This window comes from Rhinoderma darwinii, chromosome 7 (genome assembly GCF_050947455.1).
Source record: "Rhinoderma darwinii isolate aRhiDar2 chromosome 7, aRhiDar2.hap1, whole genome shotgun sequence".
In the NCBI taxonomy this organism is placed as follows: domain Eukaryota; kingdom Metazoa; phylum Chordata; class Amphibia; order Anura; family Rhinodermatidae; genus Rhinoderma; species Rhinoderma darwinii.
The window spans coordinates 131,785,705-131,805,798 of NC_134693.1; the positions used below are offsets into that span (position 1 = coordinate 131,785,705).

A 20,094-nucleotide genomic window follows, 5' to 3' on the forward strand; every position below is an offset into this window, starting at 1 on the left:
TTATTTAAAACAGCAGGGGGAGACAATGAGCACAGGAAAAGGCTCCTCCCACCATGAAGAGAATTTGAAATCTATGATCCATCCTGAGGCATGATGGGAGTAATATTCAGACTAAAGTAAAAAATATTTAGCAAAAACATTTTTTAAAAATTTCGTCACCATTTTAATCATTATGGTTTACGCTATGATGAAAGTTAATATAAATAAAGTCTGGAGTTGCCCTTTAAATAACAATGGTGGTGACTGGCGGCATTCACAGTAACGATTGTAAGACATTGTAGATGGGGGAGGGGAGTCATGTATTTACTAGCGAGGACTCTGGGGAGACTGTCTAATAGACTCATTATATTTCACACATGGAAGGCTTCCCGACGATCGGTTTACTATGCCTTTTTCATGTACGTTCGTCCTGTGAATTAAATGAAGCTTTGTGTCTGCGTTATCTCGGCTCTACCAGTGTTCATAGCAGAACGCAGGCAGCGGAGCACATTGATTGCCTCTAGCTACAGGTAATAAACAGCTCTTATCATAGAGAAGCGGCAATCAATATTGTGAGATACTATTTGTTTTAGACACCCCAGAGCTTGTCCAGCTGGTTGTAATGCAAGCTGCAACCCCCCCCCCCAAACAGAGCTGGAGATACTGACGCAGTATTAGAAAAAGGGGTCTCATGCTTTTTTTCCAGATACAGTATCACTCTTGTCAGTAAGTTGTGTCTGGTATTGCAGCTCAGCTCTATTCATTTGTATATGACTAAGTTGCAATACTAGATACAGCCTGTAGACCAGAGTGGCGCTGTTTCAAGAAACTAAGGAGTCCCTCATTCTTCTAATCTTGGACAACCCCTCTAAAGAAGACCTGTCACCTCTCTTGACACATTTGTTTTAGCAACTACTTGTATTACCAATTCTGAAGCATCCTTTCTTAGAACGCTGCATTGTGCCATTCCTCTGTAATGCCTCCTAGAAATGTATAAATAAATTGACAACTGGGTGTTACCATTCCCCTTGTTAAAGGGGCGTGTCCCTAGACAGTCTCACTCTGTCAGCACTGATTGGACAGTGTCTGACTGTGTAGGGACACACCCCCAACTGGTAACACCCAGTTGTTAATTTATTCATAAATTTGTAGGAGGAATAACAGAGGAACAGTACAAAAGATCCTCCGGAATTGTTATTTTATGGGAAGTACGTGGGTTTACTAAAAACAGATGTCAGGAAAGGGGACAGCAAATTTGCGTGAAAAGTAGGCATTTCCTTCCAGTTTGGGGGTGTTGCTGGTTGAAACTGAGGCGAGACTTAAAATCTCTCCATTTTCTAAGTGAATTGTTGGTATGTATGGCCATACCTTAGCTTGTAATGCTATCCCATTGTATTTCCACAAGTTTCATATCCCACATGTACACAGGTACGATTCAACGCAGGTGTAACCCCATACATTAATGTCCCTGAGACAACGAAAAAGACTTAGAAGACAGGATTCCAACCAAAACATAAAAAATTTCTATATATTGGTAAATGAGAAGTTAGAGCGCTAGTTGCATTTGCTTCGTTCACTTCTGCGTCAGGGCTCCGTTCATGGGTTCTGTCTGTGCTTTCCGTCCGGGGAACGCATGGGTTTCCGTTTGAATCACCATTGATTTCAATGGTGACGGATCCGGTGCAAATGGTTTTCGCTTGTCACCGTTGTGTAACGGTTCCGTTGTTTTGACGGAATCAATAGAGCAGTCGACTACGGTATTGATTCCGTCAAAACAACCTTTAAAACATGGTGACAAACGGAAACCATTTGCAACGGATCCGTCACCATTGAAATCAATGGTGATGCAAACGGAAACCTATGGTTTCTGTTTCTTTCAGTTTGGTTTCCGTTCATGGGTTCCTCGGACGGAAATCTCAGACAGAACCCATGAACGGATCCCCGACGCAGATGTGAACGAAGCCTTACTGAGATATTAGAATTTTTCTATTTTGTTGTGGCGGCGATTTTGGAGGACGTGACAACAGGAAGTGCAGCCATATTGCTCGTCCCCTTCAAATAATGATAAAACTGTCCGCATGTTCAGTCAGTAAGAAAGTGACAATTTACTAAGAAGACAATTCAAAGTGACAACCAATATGGCTGCACTTCATGTCACTTTTTCAAAAATGGCCGCCGGCTGTCACTCATCTTCCCAAAACCCACATTTGCCTGGCTAAGCAGTAATAAGAGAGCTATGTACCAGTACCTAACTAGGTATATATTCCTAGTCTGAGAAAGCTGAGTGACCATCTAAGTTGGCCATTTTCATTGTCACCCAAAACAGATATAGCGAAAAAATTGCTGAATAGTTTATAATAACGTGACAGAAAAGATGGACGCAAGGAATGCACATTTAATTTTGTAATATAATATTTACCATATAACAAAGCCATTTAGTAGAGATAACAGAGCCGCTAATGTGTGACTGAACGTTACCAGGCCTTATAATGGAGGGCTCCCACGGTTACCAAAGGTGACGGCTGAGAACGTGCGAAGATTTATTCTGTCGTTCTCCTCGGCCCATCACATTTATTTAATCTTCCATAGCCCATCAGTATTGTTACTGGAGAGAAGGAAAAATTTAATTAAACTATATTAAAAGTCCACTGCAGTTTTTCGGAGTCTTTTTTCGGCTGCCGTCAACCTCGGTTTTCGGAGCATGACCTCTGCTCTCGCTGTTTCTGTGTAATGAGTTACTTCATTCTTGCGGATTTTAATAACTTGCTCAATGATCTGGAAGTCACAGAGCTCTGAAACCGTAAACTTAAAATGGCTTCTCCGGGGTGATTTTCTTCCCCCTGCAGCTTAAATGCACGGTAGCTCGTAACGCGCCCTCACCATGCCGGGAGCTGAATGTCCAATAGCCCCTGATGTGACATGAGACGTCTCAGCAGTTAGTAATAAGAGACGTATAACATGCTCTGATTGCTATGTGAATGGCTAGGAAACGGCTCCTTGTGGCAACTACTCACAGCTGAGTAGCCATCTTGAAATCTGACCCAACATTACCCCTAGCGTGGTCACACTAACCAAATCACTTATCAATAGAGGAGCACTCGAAGTTCGCAAGTCCCCCCATAGATTATAATCCGAGACATATTTAAAATTTCATATAGGATGTACCTGTGGAGGTGCCTATGGAGGTGCCGTCGATCCTCTGTCTATACCAGGGGTCCACAGTCTGTGACCAGGGGCCACATGCAACCCACAAAATCATTCCGTGCAGCCCTTATCGGCATTGCGTGGCGGGAACTGTTATGGAGGCTACTGCGTGGCTGATACTGTTATGGAGGGCACTATGTGGCTGCCACTTCCGTGGGCACTGTGTGTTTGGTACTGTTATGGAGGGCGTAAACTGTTACTGTGCTATACCTAACATACGTCTAAGTGGGCAGTGCGTGACTGATCTTCTCGCCCTTTAAATGCCTCTGTCATTCACTGCCCCCTCTGGCCCTGCACCAGGGCATCAAATTTACCCAGTGATCCTTTAAAGGGGTATTCCAATCTGAGATATTTATGGCATATCTCCTGTTTGGCACTTCAAAAAGAATAAGATGATGCGGAGACGAGGACACGCATATATGCTGCTCTCCATTGTAGTATGTGGGACTTGCTAAACATTCCCAAAAATGGGACCCCAGACAGTCGATATGGCATAAATGTCCCAGAAAGCGATACCTCTTTAGATTTTATTGCAGCGCTTGGGAGCGGTACAATTGGACAATGTGGCCCTCGAACCAGATAAGATTGTGAACCCCTGGTCTATACAGAGCAAGTCCATGCCCCCTTTCAATTTCACACTAATGTCATAATAGATCACAAGTCATATCATCGTCCTGGACTGATAGGTTAATTGCGAAATTAAAATAAAAAAGATATAAAGGCCAACCGCAAGTAACACGCGGCCCTACGGTCAGCTTAAGTTGGGGTTGTTTTCTATGGCAGAAAGTCATGGGCTCTGTAGTGACTCGGCCCTATTACCATATTCGAGCTTGGCCCTGGTGGGTCAGTCGATGTAGCCGTAGTATCCGCTGCTTTTATATACAATCCACTACAGGGTTAATATAACACAGTTCTGCACTCTGTCAGCTCCCCATTAATATGGCTTTATCTGAGAACACGTACTGCTGCCACATAAGTGAGATTCATAGGACAACAAATGACTCTGGAAGCCGAGCCATTGTAAAGACTAATGTGTATGAACCAACGGGCAAAACAAAGGAAGCGGCAGACGTGGCATTGGGCAGCGATGGATGGCCGGCAGTACTCAAACCAGTCATGTGCTTCAAGCAGCAATAATAGTGTAGATGTTGAGAGCTTTCAAGGATGGTCCCTGCGTCCTTCTGTTTTACCAACTAATACATTTACTTTGTGGACACACTGGCCAAACAAAAAAATTAAAAAAAATGAGATGGTATGATTGTTTGCCGAAAAGTTCTCTCACTTTACTGCATGTACTAAATGTATTACCTATAGCGCACCATTGGTCTGGTCCTGGCTAGAGTTGAATTCTCAAAATTCTAGTACCCACTTTCTCCTGTAGGTGGCAGCTTCTGTATTCACTTGATATTATTGACCTCAGTAGAGGCATTTTAGCAAGTGAATAAAGAAATTGCCATCTAGAAGAGCGAGAAGTCTTGGGAATTAAACAGCAAAGAGAACCGGATGATTGGAACTCGGTAGGAGAAAAAAACAGAGCACCGAAACCTACTCAGGACATTAGAGCATGCTAGTATGGACCAGTGGTCCTTCAGCTAACAACCCCAAAAACATATCGGATTGTATAATCTGTCTAAAGTAGCTGAACTCAGTGGTTACAGAAGGTTTTATTGAATCTCTACGAACATCACTCGACAATCTAATGTATATGGGTAGCCCAGCTGTCCCCTGATGTCTGCCATTGGGATAAAGAAGGATCGGACATACTCAATATCTCATACTTCACAATACAAAAACTGTAAAAGAAATGCTATGTAGATGGCTGGGTCTGGTTTAGTTGATATCCATAGTCATGTTTCAAGGCACGGACAACTGATGACTTATCCACAGGATAGGTCATCAGTATATGATCGGTGGAAGTCCGACACCTGGGCCCCGCACCGATCAGCTGCTCCGGCTGCCTCCAAGCCGGCTCTGAACTCTGCATACCCTGCATAACATCCGTGCCCGGACAACCCCTTTAATGGGTTGGACATTGATTTACAGGGTAGAAATCTATAGGTGGTACTAGAGAGACAGTTTTCTTCTTTCTAGACAAGAGCTAATTTGCATACCTTTCCCAGAGAGCATTGCTTGTACACCAGCTGGATCTCCACAAGGAGAACCAGTACATTCCTAGACACACAGGTAAATCAAAAATTGGGCACCACTGAAATATTTTTATGCTAGATTGTAAGAAGTTTAATCTTAGAATTGCCATTTGAACAAAGAGAAAAACCCCACCCCTCCACCATCTTGACTGAGTTTTTTTTCACAATTTGTAATATGGTCCTGTTTATTTAATATGCATTACCTCCTGTGAATTTCAGTCTATATTGTTTCTTGTATAAAGCCTGGTCTGTTTTGGGTTGTCCTCAATAAAGGAATGACATAAGATTTTGGAACCAGGGACGTTTACTTGAGCTACAGCTGTCTGACCCGGTTATTTAGCGCCATTGCATGGTAAACATTTGTATGCATTAAAGCGCTTGTTGGGTCTTTATTCCAGTATGTCGGGGAGGGAAAGCTTTTATTCAGTCCTCTGTAACCACAGCAAATCCTGTGATACAAAGAAGGTCTATTCACCGACCAGTATGGACCCTTGTTTTCCATCCAAACCTCTCTTTCTGGTCTAACAAACAACTTTATTAAAATTCTAAGAAGATTTCATTTTAAGAAAGGGATCCGAACCATAAAGAATTTGCGGATCACCAGAAATGTTTCCATTTTTCTTGAGTCTGTGAATTTCAGTAGAGCGGTTGAGGATACCAATTAATTCTACTTGGTATCCCCGGATAATTCTTCCTTTCTTTATCCAATCTTTCTATTTAGAAGACGTTAAACCATATTGTGTTGTAATAGACTCTTTCCTTCATAGGCTTCATTCAAGGAGATGTATTACATAGCACCAACTCCAGAAGACAAATGACATGGGATCACTAGGCCCCCCCCGTCGCTTTTTAAAGAAAATGAAAAATCAGTCTTGGAGGGACAAGGAGAATGAGACTCTCTTGTCCGAATTTGAGAAGCCAGAGACCAATGTTGTCAACCGAATGTTTTGGCAATGTCAAATGACCTACTCGTTGAATGGCGATAGATTTCCTCATTTACATTTACAAAGCTTTCAGTTAATTAGATCACATCTCATTTCTATGGTAGGGACTCTACACATTGACGGATCCTGTATTTCTCAAATCCAGTCATCAAGGAAACCCGAGAGGGCATGTTTTGAGTCCATGCGGCTGTTATGGGGACCTTGGAGAAATCCTTATTGGTCCTTTGCCCCTTGCTATTGGGTGGTCAAACACCAGGCACCCTCTCCAGAGGAGTAGCATACAAGAGAGTGGGGAATTGGTCCAAGGGTGCGGAGGGGAAACTAGCGCCACACCCTTGATGGCGAAATTCGGCAGCATTATTGGCTATGAAGCCCCCTCCCTTACATATACACCTTTGATTTTTGGATTTGACATAAAGAGAACATCTGTGGAAGTTACGGATGCAGCCATACTAATAATATCACCATTGCAATATTAGGGAAATCCTCAACACATGACCTGTAGTAGTGGTTCCTTGAGGACAACTGTTGTAGAGTTTTAGATTGAAGACATAAAGGACATTACTAAAGGGCTAGGGCAAGAAGGGGATGAGTTCTGTACAACTTGGGCATGTTTGAGATGGAGTTGTCCACTCTTCTTCTTACTTTCCTACAGAAACGGGCCATGACCATTGGGTGTAAGTGTTGTGATGGACAAGTTGCAGTAAATGTTGCATCATGGTGCAACTCTCTTTAGCTGGTCCCCAATGTCCCACTCAGAGCATTCCTATAGGACATTATATTGCGGCATGTCTCAACTTGTGGCAGAGTTTCCATTCAAAGCGCCATACACAAGTCACATCCAACCATCTCATACCACATTCATCAGCAAGGCTTAATGATACATCATAATGACTACTTGGTGGTGCAAAGACTGGAACTGGTCTGGTCTAGTTGAACCAATATCTTAGGAGGCTGCTGAAGCAAAGCTTGAAGGTCCAGCAGAGGCCTTTGGTTCCCCTCAGACACCAGGGCCTGGCTGCTACCTCTATGATAATCACACTTATCCCACGATCGGGGTTCCCTTCTCTAGGACTCTCAATGTTCATGGTCCAAGTTCTCAAATAAGGAAGCATGGACCTTTACTAAACCCATTTGGCATTGGTTACTCCTCTTCTTAACTATCCAAATTGTGTTACTATACAAATCTCCTCCTCAGTACTTGTCTACTGAGATCAATTCACCCTATTAAAAGGGTTGTCCCACCGTTAAATATCATATTCATTGTATAGAGCATAAAAAAATAACTCTTAATTTCCAGTGAAGAGTTATGACATTTACTTACATAGTATGGTTCTACCTGCAGTCTAATGTGTATAATAATGTGTACAAGTATATGCCCAGTCACTCTCCTCCCAACCAGGTCTCCGCATAGTGATCCTCCGTTCGCTGTAGTGTAGCCAATAGAAATAGCTTTCTGCCCTGCTTGTCAGGAAAGGAGCAGAGCCTCTGCAGTAGCATAGCAGTATAGCGGAGGAGACTCCTGCAGGGAAGTAAGATGGGACTATATTGTCAGCTGCCAGAGGGAGAAAGGAGACTGATTCAATTTAGAGCCCCACCTCCAGCAGCACAGATTAGCAGCAGCACCAAGGGGGACACAAGAAAGCAAAAATGATGAAAATTTGATTTTTTTATGCTAGAAACACTGCAAATTACTTTTATACAGATACTACCAGTATTTCAGGACTTCTAGTATGAAATGATTTCTGGAATAACCCCTTTAATTCTCTTGATCTGACCATCTTCACTTTTCCAGGCATTTTTCTAGAACTTTTTTTGCTTGAGGTTCAATGAGGGTTTTCATGGAAAGTCCAAGTCATCTCAGTTCATCATCTAGTCTCTCTTTCAATGGGTAGGAATCTGACCTCTGAAGTCAGGATGAATATATATTTCGGTGGTTTTGCTAGAAACATTCTCATAATTATTGGTCCCAGACACTATGGGGCGTTTACCCTCCTGCAATTCCTAAGTGGCAGTAAGAAATAAATGCTGGACGTCTCTTCATAATTCATTAGGGCAGGGAAGACTTTTATGTGTTCTGCACATTTTATCCATCCATATGCTTCATTTTGGCTTCTTTATGTGACATGGGCTGATATGCGTTCCTCCCCACCACCTGCTTCACAGCCATAAGCAGATGTATAGATGGTGGGGAGATGAGCGGGAGCAGCACGGGGAGGGGCATTACATCATTACATTATTATTGTTTGTGTTCATTGATGTATTTTCTGTTATGGGGTCAGTGTTGCTGTGGGGAGTGATTCTCATTATGGGGGTACTGACTGTGGCTGTCATAATGTTGCCACTGTGGGTGTCATTATGGGTTTAATGAGGCTGTAGTCATGGGGGCACTTTGGCCTTTGTTAGGTAGGAACTGCGGCTGCCTTTGGGTGGGCATTGCGGCTATCATTAGTCGGCTGTCACTAGGGGGAAAGTTTGACTATTCTTGTGGGGCCACTGCATCTACGGGAACTGTAGCTGTTATGGGGCAAGAGTGGCAGTCATTGGGGTTACTGTGATTGTCATTGTCATTATAGGCGTACTCTGGCTGTCATTATGGGTATACTGCAGCTGGGGTCATAGGGGCACTGTGGCCATAGTTGGCTGGTCACTGTGGGGGTATATTCACACGCTTAGCAAAAAAACGTCTGAAAATACGGAGCTGTTTTCAAGAGAAAACAACTCTTGATTTTCAGCCGTTTTTTTAGCAACTCGCGTTTTTCGCTGTGTTTTGTACGGCCGTTTTTGGAGCTGTTTTTCTATAGTCAATGAATACATGCACTTCTTTTTTGCGCGCGTCTTTTTACGTGCAACTTTTGGAAGACGAGGCGTAAAAAAACGCCCCGTCGGAACAGAACGCCGTATTTCCCAATGAAATCAATGGGCAGATGTTTGTAGGCGTTCTGCTTCCGTTTTTTCAGGCATTTTTCGAGGCGTAAACGCCCCGAAATACGCCTGAAAACACTACGTGTGCACATACCCTGGTTGTCATTACGGAGGCAATGTGACTGTTGTTATGGGAAAATGTTACTGTTGTTATAAGGCTCCATTGCTGTAGTGATGGAGGCCCTGTGTCTCTCCTTATGGGGGTACTCTAATTACCAGTATAGAGGTACTAGTCAGGAATTATTGGGACATGCTCCTGGAACAGTTGCTAGAAATATTTTCTTTTAGGTTACTATGTCTTATGGCCCGGTCACTCTGTCAGACAGACAGGTCTGAGGGGCATTTTCCAGAATCTCGACCCGATTTTTAGAAGAAAACTGTGGGTTCGTCGTTCATAAACACAATTCATTTTGCATAGGAAGAGTCTGTTGTGCGCTATAATAATAATACTCTGAAGAGTCGTTTTGTCTCAAGCTGACTGTTTGATTGTTCGCCTGCTCGTAAGTGAATATTCCTCTATTCATAGGGATTTATGTGTAATAAAAGGATCTTCCAAGTGAGGAATCACACAGAGGAGCTGCATTATTCATACGCAAGTCAAGAGGAACATTTCAATTGCCAGCCGCTGATGTATGTCTAATTAAGCCGAGTGACGGTCTGAGCCGCGCACGCAGGCGCCACCATCATTAGAGGGCCGTTTTCTGGAGATCACAGGGATTTGTCGCTGTGCTTTTATTTTCCCCATTCCGCAAAACTCATTTGTGATAGAAATCCCGGCCTCGAATGAGGTATGTGGAATAAAAAAACTGAGAAGAACACGTGAATACTTTGCTGTCCATGTGTTAACAACCAGGAACATCGGTAATGCCGCTATACGGGATCATATTTGGGGGGATTTGGCTTATTAGGTCATTACAAACGAGACCCTCACCTAATCCTACAAATTATATTGTGTGCTATCACCGGCCAATAAAGTGGTCGGAGGGAGAATACGCTCATTTCATATAGGATTTGTCAGATATCATGTCTGCTTTAGTAAATACTTGCATTACACATGAAAAATAACAATGCTAGAGAGTCTTTGGTACACTGTTTTGTCCCTCTGTTATTCCTCCTGGAAATGTATGAATACATTGACAAATGGGTGTTACCCTTTCCTCTTGTCAATGAGGAGCAGTGATTCGACAGTGTCAGAGATGTGGAATCACTGCTGCCAGTGGGGACGCACCCGTTGTCTCGTTGATTGGCGCTCGTTTAAACAGCCCACGTCAGGCCCTGTAAGAAAACTCTTCGACAGGGGGCCACATACACCCGGAACAGGTCCTGTTGGCCAAGGACGTATCCCTTGCACCTCATATCTTATATTGACCAAAACTCTGACCCCCATTTAAGCCAAGAGTACGCTACACAGCCCAAAAAGGGGCAAAAATGTGGGTCTGCCATACTTCTCACCCAGACACAGAATCTGTAGACACATGGAGACACAGGACCCGCTTCTTCCGGGCCCATAGAGGTGCCGTGGTCTCTATGGTGGGTACAACTTCTAAAATACTGCAGAAAACCTTTGCATTTCGGGAATTTATTTTTTTAACCTCTGGTATTCAGCTGTAAGAAATATGTTAAGATGTTAATCAACTTGTTCCTGAGACGCTCGGCCCTACAATATGCTATTACATTACAGTAAACTGATCTGGCAGCGTTATGTAACACAAATCCTAAGGTAGCAGCTTACTACACAACACCTGTGGCTGTGGGTGTTAAAAATCCTCCGTCCCACGCGATCAATCAACCTGGAGAAAGAACTACGGCAGATGTTCATTAACCTGTAGACCCGATGAATTCACTCAGTGCTATTCTGTAGCTGGGAAGTTGTTTAGAATCTCATTATATCCACATTTTTGTGACCACTAGGTGGCAGATTACACAAGAAATGGAGTCGCAAACTAATCACCGGCCACATTTGTAAAAGCTGAAGAGATTCAATGAAATGCTCTTTTAAGTGAATGTCTGTGCTAATTGATTTCCTAATATATCTTTATAGGGGTCATAGCTTTGTGTTTTTTTCTGATACAGAGTTCCAAATCCTCTGAATATACATCAAATTATATGATAACATACTTTCTTCCTACAGCCGCCACTAGAGGGAGCTTAGGAGCTTACTGTATACAGTTTATGCATTAAATTTAATAGTAAAACAGCATGCAGTCAGCTCCCGCTAGTGGCGACTGTAGACAGTAAGAATTTTATTATTTATTGCAGGAGATTTGGAGCTCTGTATCGGTAAAACGGAGCTCTGACCACTATTAGGGTATGTTCACACGGCCTATTTACGGACGTAATTCGGGCGTTTTTGCCCCGAATTACGTCTGAAAATAGCGCCTCAATAGCGCTGACAAACATCTGCCCATTGAAAGCAATGGGCAGACGTTTGTCTGTTCACACGAGGCGTATATTTACGCGCCGCTGTCAAATGACGGCGCGTAAATAGACGCCCGCGTAGAAGAAGTGACCTGTCACTTCTTTGGCCGTAATTGGAGCCGCTATTCATTGACTCCAATGAATAGCAGCGCTAATTACGGCCGTAATTGACGCGGCGTTCAAGCGCCTGCACATGCCGGTACGGCTGAAATTACGGGGATGTTTTCAGGCTGAAACATCCCCGTAATTTCAGCCGTTACGGACCCCCGCCGTGTGAACATACCCTTAGGGTATGTTCACACGGCGGGGGTCCCTAACGGCTGAAATTACGGGGATGTTTCAACCTGAAAACATCCCCGTAATTTCAGCCGTACCGGCATGTGCAGGCGCTTGAACGCCGCGTCAATTACGGCCGTAATTAGCGCTGCTATTCATTGGAGTCAATGAATAGCGGCTCCAATTACGGCCAAAGAAGTGACAGGTCACTTCTTCTACGCGGGCGTCTATTTACGCGCCGTCATTTGACAGCGGCGCGTAAATATACGCCTCGTGTGAACAGACAAACGTCTGCCCATTGCTTTCAATGGGCAGATGTTTGTCAGCGCTATTGAGGCGCTATTTTCGGGCGTAATTCGGGGCAAAAACGCCCGATTTACGTCCGTAAATAGGCCGTGTGAACATACCCTAAAACAGCACAGAATATTGGACCTATTTATATAAAAAGAAACAAAACAGTGTTCGAGGGTGGACATTAACTTTAAAGAAGCTCTATCATATACTCCTAATCGCATGTAGGATATCCATATCCCTATGTGTATTATAGTAATGCATATGAGAAATCCCCCTGTGAATGGCTCCAGGGGGACTGCACAGCTAGTGCGTGTTTTCAATGATTTATCCATTTGGGCAATGTGACCCGTAGCCACTAATAAGTAGGTGTCTGTATACAGTTTACATGATGTAATTACAGGTACAATAAGGCATTCTGCATGACATGAGGGAGGGGATATTTCTCCGCATTACTAGACGCTAAAAATGACATGGCTGGCACAGCTCCAAATCCTTTAATGAAGATCGGCTCTTTGAGTTATTAGTGGATGAAGAGGAGACTAACATCAGCTCCGGCTATATTTGATCCGCTTTGTCTTGCTGATGCTAGGATTTAGGCAAGCAGATGCACTGGGACTTGCTTGGTTGTAATTTATTACTGAATCCTCTGTAGATGGAGAGATAAGATGTTGTATGAAAGATTGCATTAACTTGTAGAACAATGAACCTGTGGCTCTCCAGCTGTGGGAAAACTACAACTCCCAGCATGCTCGGGGGTGTAGCTTCACCACTGCTGGAGAATCACAGGCTAGTGATCACTGCTATAGAATAGAATAGGCTATTGCTTGACTGCCTAACATTTAATGCAATGTTTCATGACAGCCTGTAGTGTGGACTTTATTCAAGGACAACAGTCCGCCATAAATAGGTATAAACAGTCCGCCTTAAACAGGTATCAACAGTCCGCCTTAAACAGGAATCAACAGTTCGCCATGAACAGGTATCAAATGTCCACCTTAAACGAGGTATCAACAGTCTGCCTTAAACAGGTATCAACAGTCTGCCTTAAACTGGTATCAACAGTTCCCCATAAACAGGTATCAACAGTCCGCCTTAAACAGGAATCAACAGTTCGCCATGAACAGGTATCAACAGTCCGCCTTAATTAGGTAAAACAGGTATCAACAGTCCGCCATAAAGAGGTATCAACAATCCACCTTAAACAGGTATCAACACTCTGCCCTAAACAGGTATCAACAGTCCGCCATAAACAGGTATCAACAGTCTGCCATAAACCTGTATCAACGGTCTGCCTTAAACAGGTATCAACAGTCCGCCATAAACAGGTATCAACAGTCCGCCTTAAAAAGGTATCAACAGTCCGCCTTAAACAGGTATCAACAGTCCGCCTTAAACCGGTATCAACAGTCCGCCTTAAACCGGTATCAATAGTCCGCCATAAACAGGTATCAACAGTTCGCCATGAACAGGTATCAACAGTCCGCCATGCACAGGTATCAACAGTCCGCCTTAAACAGGTATCAACAGTCCGCCATGAACAGGTATTAACAGTCCGCCTTAAACAGGTATCAACAGTCCGCTTTAAACAGGTATCAACAGTCCACCTTAAACAGGTATCAACAGTCCGCCATAAAAAGGTATCAACAGTCCGCCTTAAACAGGTATCAACAGTCCGCCTTAAACAGGTATCAACAGTCCGCCTTAAACAGGTATCAACAGTCCGCCATAAACAGGTATCAACAGTCCGCCTTAAACAGGTATCAACAGTCCGCCTTAAACAGGTATCAACAGTCCGCCTTAAACAGGTATCAACAGTCCGCCATAAACAGGTATCAACAGTCCGCCTTAAACAGGTATCAACAGTCCGCCTTAAACAGGTATCAACAGTCCGCCTTAAACAGGTATCAACAGTCCGCCATAAACAGGTATCAACAGTCCGCCATAAACAGGTATCAACAGTCCGCCATAAACTGTCTGCCGGCATTCTCAGTACAATAACAGGGAAAAAGCCTGCGTGTCATTAGGCACAACTCTCAACATTTCAGAAGAATGAAAAGGGATTATGTCAGTAGGGGTGGAGCCAGGCTTAATTTAAAGGGACATTACAGTCTAAATTTGTTTTTGTTTTTTTAAATACTGTCATAAGCGCCCATTAATCTCATTTTCCATGATCTCGTTCAATTTTAAATCATTATACCTAATAAAAAACAGACTTTTATACATTTTTATGGAGGTGTTTATTTGGTCTCCCTCTCCTTTCCCATCATGTTAAGGCAGATGAACAATAAATTTGAGAACGACGAGGGGTTTTGGCTTTTTTGTTTCTGACTGGGAGGAACCACCAATGTTCTATCTGCAATGGAGACCGAGCAAGGATAAGCCCCACGCCTCTATCTAACATGTGCCTAACATGGGCCAGGCAATATCTGAATCAGCTTGGGGGTAGATAACTCCACCTATAAGTTAAAACGGTGTTAAAATTTGAACAAGGTTTCGATATTGTGGATGGGAGCAAAAATTAATAGAAACAATGGACCCATTTTTAGGATTGGGCAGAGATATTTCTTAAAGGACAAGTCCATTTTTGCACCGTACTCTCACTTGGGATGATGAGGTCTCTCCCTTGCAATGATATTTTTAGGACTATGATCAATATAAAGTTTGTTAATGCTAAATAATAATATTATTAAGATTAATAATAGTCCTATATCCAAAAGACACCTTGAGCGCCCCCTACTGGCATAGACAAATGACAGTCACATCAATCTAGTCACTTTCTCATGTACCTGCGCTTGAATGATTGGCAACAAACAAAACGCGTCCTATTATTCTTCCTTCCACATCTGCTTCTGCCTCAGGCACGGGGAGACAATCAATAGTTTGTGCTATTAGTAAACCAAGGGGAAGTATAACCGACAGAGATAACCGCTCCGAGACATGAAAATACCTTCGGAAAGATGCAGCGTTTTATAGCAGCTTAGTTTTAACTCTTTTACTGCTGATCTCAAGCCAGCCGGAAACTTTTTTATTACACTGCCTATAATAATAAACTATACGTGCCTATATATGACTACAGCACCTCTGATTCCATGTTTATATTGCCCCTTACATCTGAAAAGCAAAATGAAGCAACTTTGCGTATAGTCTTCATTAAAAATCCCCTACCGTTTTGTGTATACAGCTCCCATGCAGACCTATGCGTCTCCATAAGTACAGACTACAAACAAACCCTGTGTGTAGTCTGATCCTGCAGTTCTACCGCCTTCCATCTATCCCCTACTTCTTGCTACTACAGGATTTGTTTGTGATTTATAACCATGGGAACACATAGTTCTGCATAGGAGCTGCATACATAAAACGGTAATTGTTTAAAAAGGGCTATTTGCTTCATTTTCATCATATAGAAATAATTTGATTATTCGTTATCTGCATGAAGTATGTTGCTATAAGAAAAGCAGAGATTACTGTTCCAGCCAGGGACCGGCACCTATGGGGGCCAACTGGCCCCTTCTATATATGAAACTATATACAGAGAGTGTGATGGTATATTATGAAACTTGCACATTGCTATCTTACTCAAGGCCCTATACAGGTTGATGCGCCCGCATGTGCTGGAATCGGTAGTAGCCATCTCCTGTTGGCTACTAAAAAAGTGCGTCCCACATGTTGGCCTTTAATACTCATGTCACTGATAAAACTTTTTTTATTTTTCAGCAGTAGAATGACAGTAAAGCACAACTTCCCTAGGACACGTCGCCCTCTAATGGTCAAATCAGAATCTGCGCCTATAGCTCTCTGAAACAGCTAACGAGGTCTTCAACTTTTATTTTCGGCCAAGTAAACAAAAATTATATTTTCTCATCCACATTCCTATTGGTTTTCCAGGACCGTATGCAAGAAAGATACTTCTAGTGAATTAAGATTGTCTGATAAATCTAAAGGGGCCTCATATCCAGCACTTAACGACTACAATTTGGCCCTAAAATACTGATCAGAGTGGCTGCAGGTGCAGGGGATGTGGCAGTGTTGGCAAACATGGGCACGACCATACAATCAATTAACTGGATGTGATATGCCCATAAACAAGGAAATGTGAGCGAGAGGATGTAGTATCCTGAAGACTGAAAATGTTAGAAAATCTGATTTATACCATAGACCATGGGGAATGGCATGATGTGACTGCTGCCAAGAAGCTTTTCCCCATCTCTACTGTCAGAGTACCAATTATACAGATTTGTCAAGTCTGACAGTCTGGTTGCTAGGCATAAACTACCTAACAACTGCAGTCTTTCTAATAGAGAATCCCTAGCAACCAATCTGCCTCCAATTATTGGGCTCAAGACAGAATTGGTGTTAAACGGAGGACAGAGAAGGGTCAGAGAGGCCTGGCAGGACTTAAGCCAGGCTTTTCTATATCTCTTATTGCCACAGTAACTACGTTTTGGGTGGAGAACCCAAAGACACTTTAGGCAACATGACTTAAGATCACCCCTTGAGACAAAAGCTTGTATTAACTCCACTCCCACTGCCACTATCAAAAGGACTACCCAGGATTTAAAAAAAGGGCCTACTTTTTATTTCCAGAAACAGCGCCACTCTTGTCCATTGGCCCTGTCTGGTATTGCAGTATTCAAGTTAATGGGGCTGAGCTGCAGTACAAGTCTATCCATGGGCTTAAATGATGTCTCTGAAAACTGTAAATTATAATATAGTAAACTTGGAGGGGTATGAGCCCCGTAACTACCTCCCATGGACCATATTTACCCTTCATAACGTAGTAGGAGGTTCCCTTTAATTTCAACAGTCCAGAAAGGGTTAAGTGGATTTCTAGCAAGTTACATAATTAATGCTATCATTTCCAGATCATTCAGCCGTGATAGAAATGTGAATGACGAGAGACATGCTAACTCCTGTACGGGCAAATGTATGTTAAAGGGGAACCCCACTATGAGAGAGGGGGATCCTCTTCCCGATTACCAGGACCCTCACCGATAGCCAGTATGAAGTGATCCTGACACTCAGCAATGCATTAAACTCCAGCAATACCAAAGAAATTATTGCTTTTAAGAATACAGGGTCACAAGTTCCAAAAATGAGCAGCGTCAAAGGTTTCGGGCACATTACCAAGTACTCCAGTCACCCTAAATTCCTGCGGGGTCCCAGCTCCAGGACCCTCAACAATGAAGTTTCCGAGACGTGTCCACTTTAAAGATGGCTTATTATAATATATAACATTTTCTGCTCTGTTCAAGCCTCTGGTCACTTCACTCACACCAGGGATGTAGCAGAGCTGAAAGAGTAATTTCATTATTTGCACTTACACTGTTGTATAATGTGATAACTTACTGAGTTAAGATAAACCAAGCGTAAAACATTATGCCTTTAAAATCAGTCCTACTACATCTGACAAACTCAACTCTGCTACATCTGTACAAGGGCCGATTTTGCAAATCATTATACCTGCCTATAACACCCAGGACCGGCAGCGCTGTGTACATTAAAGGACAGATATTCCCCACTGTCAGATAATAAGGTAACAGGAAGGCTCGCTCACGCTCTGCGCTCTCACAACCTTGTTCTTGCCAACACGCTTTTCCAGCTTCTTTCAGTCCATAAAAACACAAAGCCGCGCAGTCCTTATGAAATACAAAAAGGGTCCATTACCGAACACGTCTATCTCAAATTCCCCCTCCTGCCTTAAAGGCATTAAACAGATCTAGTCTTCCAAAACAACCTTCATGATTGTGCCCAAACAGAAGCGGGGAGCCTGAGGCATCTAGGGTGGGTGTATGTGTTGGCATGCAAGAGAACGCACGCCACCCATGCCAGTTTGCAAATAAATAGCAGCTTGAATATATACAAATTTTACGCAGTCAACCCTTCCTTTGATAGCCTGCAAGAGCGCAGATGTAGCAGAGCTGAGTCGGTCAGGTATAGCAGAGCTGAGTTGGTCATTTGTTACAATTTCCCGTGATATTGTTTTAAGTGGTTTTTCATAGGACGGCAGATAGCATGCAAATTCAGCTCTGCTACATCTATACTCAAATCCAACTACGAACTCGAGCATCGGAGTTCAGACACGTCAAAATATTTCGTACGGTTTATTAACTCTTTAGTGACTGATACGCATAGGAAAAAAAAATGCAATGATCAATGTCATAGAAATAAGAATTACCTGGCAAACTTCATAGAGTAATCTGTATTCTTCGTTTGGTCTCCTGAGGCTGCATAAGCTGCATCCCATGGTTGGAGGATGTGTCACATATCCCGTCTAGTTGAGTAGGGTCCTGGGGTAGCAGTCACATGGATGCTGCACACTTGGTGACAGGAGGCAGAGTGTTTTGTGCGTGTCTCTCTGCTGTGCCGTCTCACACTACACCGCCCTCCCTCTAGTGCCTGGCTTGCTGTGCAGTGGTCCAGTGCACACACTAAATACTGCTCCTCATGCATATTAATCAGCTCTCATTGACTATTCAGATTGAGACGCTGATATGGAGACCAGAACTGGGAACTGTGACAAGTGACTTCAGAGGGAGACAGAAAAAGACTAAATTCTGAACGGTTCTGTCAAAATATATTTTTTTTTCTGGTATTCATAGACACAGAACGTCGAGCAGCGGGAGTCGAAAGGCATTTAAATCTGAATTTTCACCTAGCGTCACCCTTCAATGTGCAGACACCATATCAGAGACTCTCGCCATCAATGGTGCCGCCATGCTGCGCCGCCCATAATGTCATCAAAGGGAATTCTACCAAAAATTACAAAAATAATCAGAGTAAATATAAATACCACAGTCACAATAATCTGTCACATTGTTACAAGTTCTAATTAGCTAATGTATCTGATTCTGAGAAAGCTGGGTGACAACCAATGTGACCAACCTGTTGGCTAAGGCTGGGGATGTCACATTGTCACTAGGCAGATTTGTCATTCAGGAGTATGGGAAAGATGGGAGAATGTGTGCTGTATATGGCAGAATTATCTTGGCACTGCTAATATGGGGGTACATGTGATGTATATGGCAGTATTATCTTGCCACTGCTGATATGGTGGTATGTGTGCTGTATATGGCAGTATAATCTTGGCAATGCTGATATGGTGGTATGTGTGCTGTATATAGCAGTATTAGCTTGCCACTGCTGATATGGTGGTATGTGTGCTGTATATGGCAGTATTATCTTGGCACTGCTAATATGGGGGTACATGTGATGTATATGGCAGTACTATCTTGCCACTGCTGATATGGTGGTATGTGTGCTGTATATGGCAGTACTATCTTGCCACTGCTGATATGGTGGTATGTGTGCTGTATATGGCAGTATTATCTTGGCACTGCTAATATGGGGGTACATGTGATGTATATGGCAGTATAATCTTGGCACTGCTGATATGGTGGTATGTGTGCTGTATATTGCAGTACTATCTTGCCACTGCTGATATGGTGGTATGTGTGCTGTATATGGCAGTATAATCTTGGCACTGCAGATATGGTGGTATGTGTGCTGTATATAGCAGTATTAGCTTGCCACTGCTGATATGGTGGTATGTGTGCTGTATATGGCAGTATAATCTTGGCACTGCTGATATGGTGGTATGTGTGCTGTATATGGCAGTATTATCTTGCCACTGCTGATATGGTGGTATGTGTGCTGTATATGGCAGTATAATCTTGGCACTGCTGATATGGTGGTATGTGTGCTGTATATGGCAGTATAATCTTGGCACTGCAGATATGGTGGTATGTGTGCTGTATATGGCAGTATAATCTTGGCACTGCAGATATGGTGGTATGTGTGCTGTATATGGCAGTATAATCTTGCCACTGCTGATATGGTGGTATGTGTGCTGTATATGGCAGTATAATCTTGGCACTGCAGATATGGTGGTATGTGTGCTGTATATAGCA

General features: G+C 43.0%; 1 protein-coding gene across 2 annotated transcripts in view; it reads right to left on the minus strand.

The window, feature by feature from the left end:
• The window catches only part of PDZRN3 (PDZ domain containing ring finger 3), a 186,599-nt gene that overhangs the window by 17,561 nt on the left and 148,944 nt on the right, over positions 1-20,094 (minus strand). Inside the window, exon 1 of one of the 2 annotated variants that reach the window (XM_075834049.1) lies at positions 18,363-18,640. The exons of the other annotated variant lie outside the window; for it this stretch is intronic. Coding sequence (XP_075690164.1) covers positions 18,363-18,431 — 69 coding nt within the window. The 5' untranslated portion in view covers positions 18,432-18,640. Of the gene's footprint in view, positions 1-18,362; positions 18,641-20,094 lie in introns of those variants that run through there. 2 annotated transcript variants of the gene reach the window in all.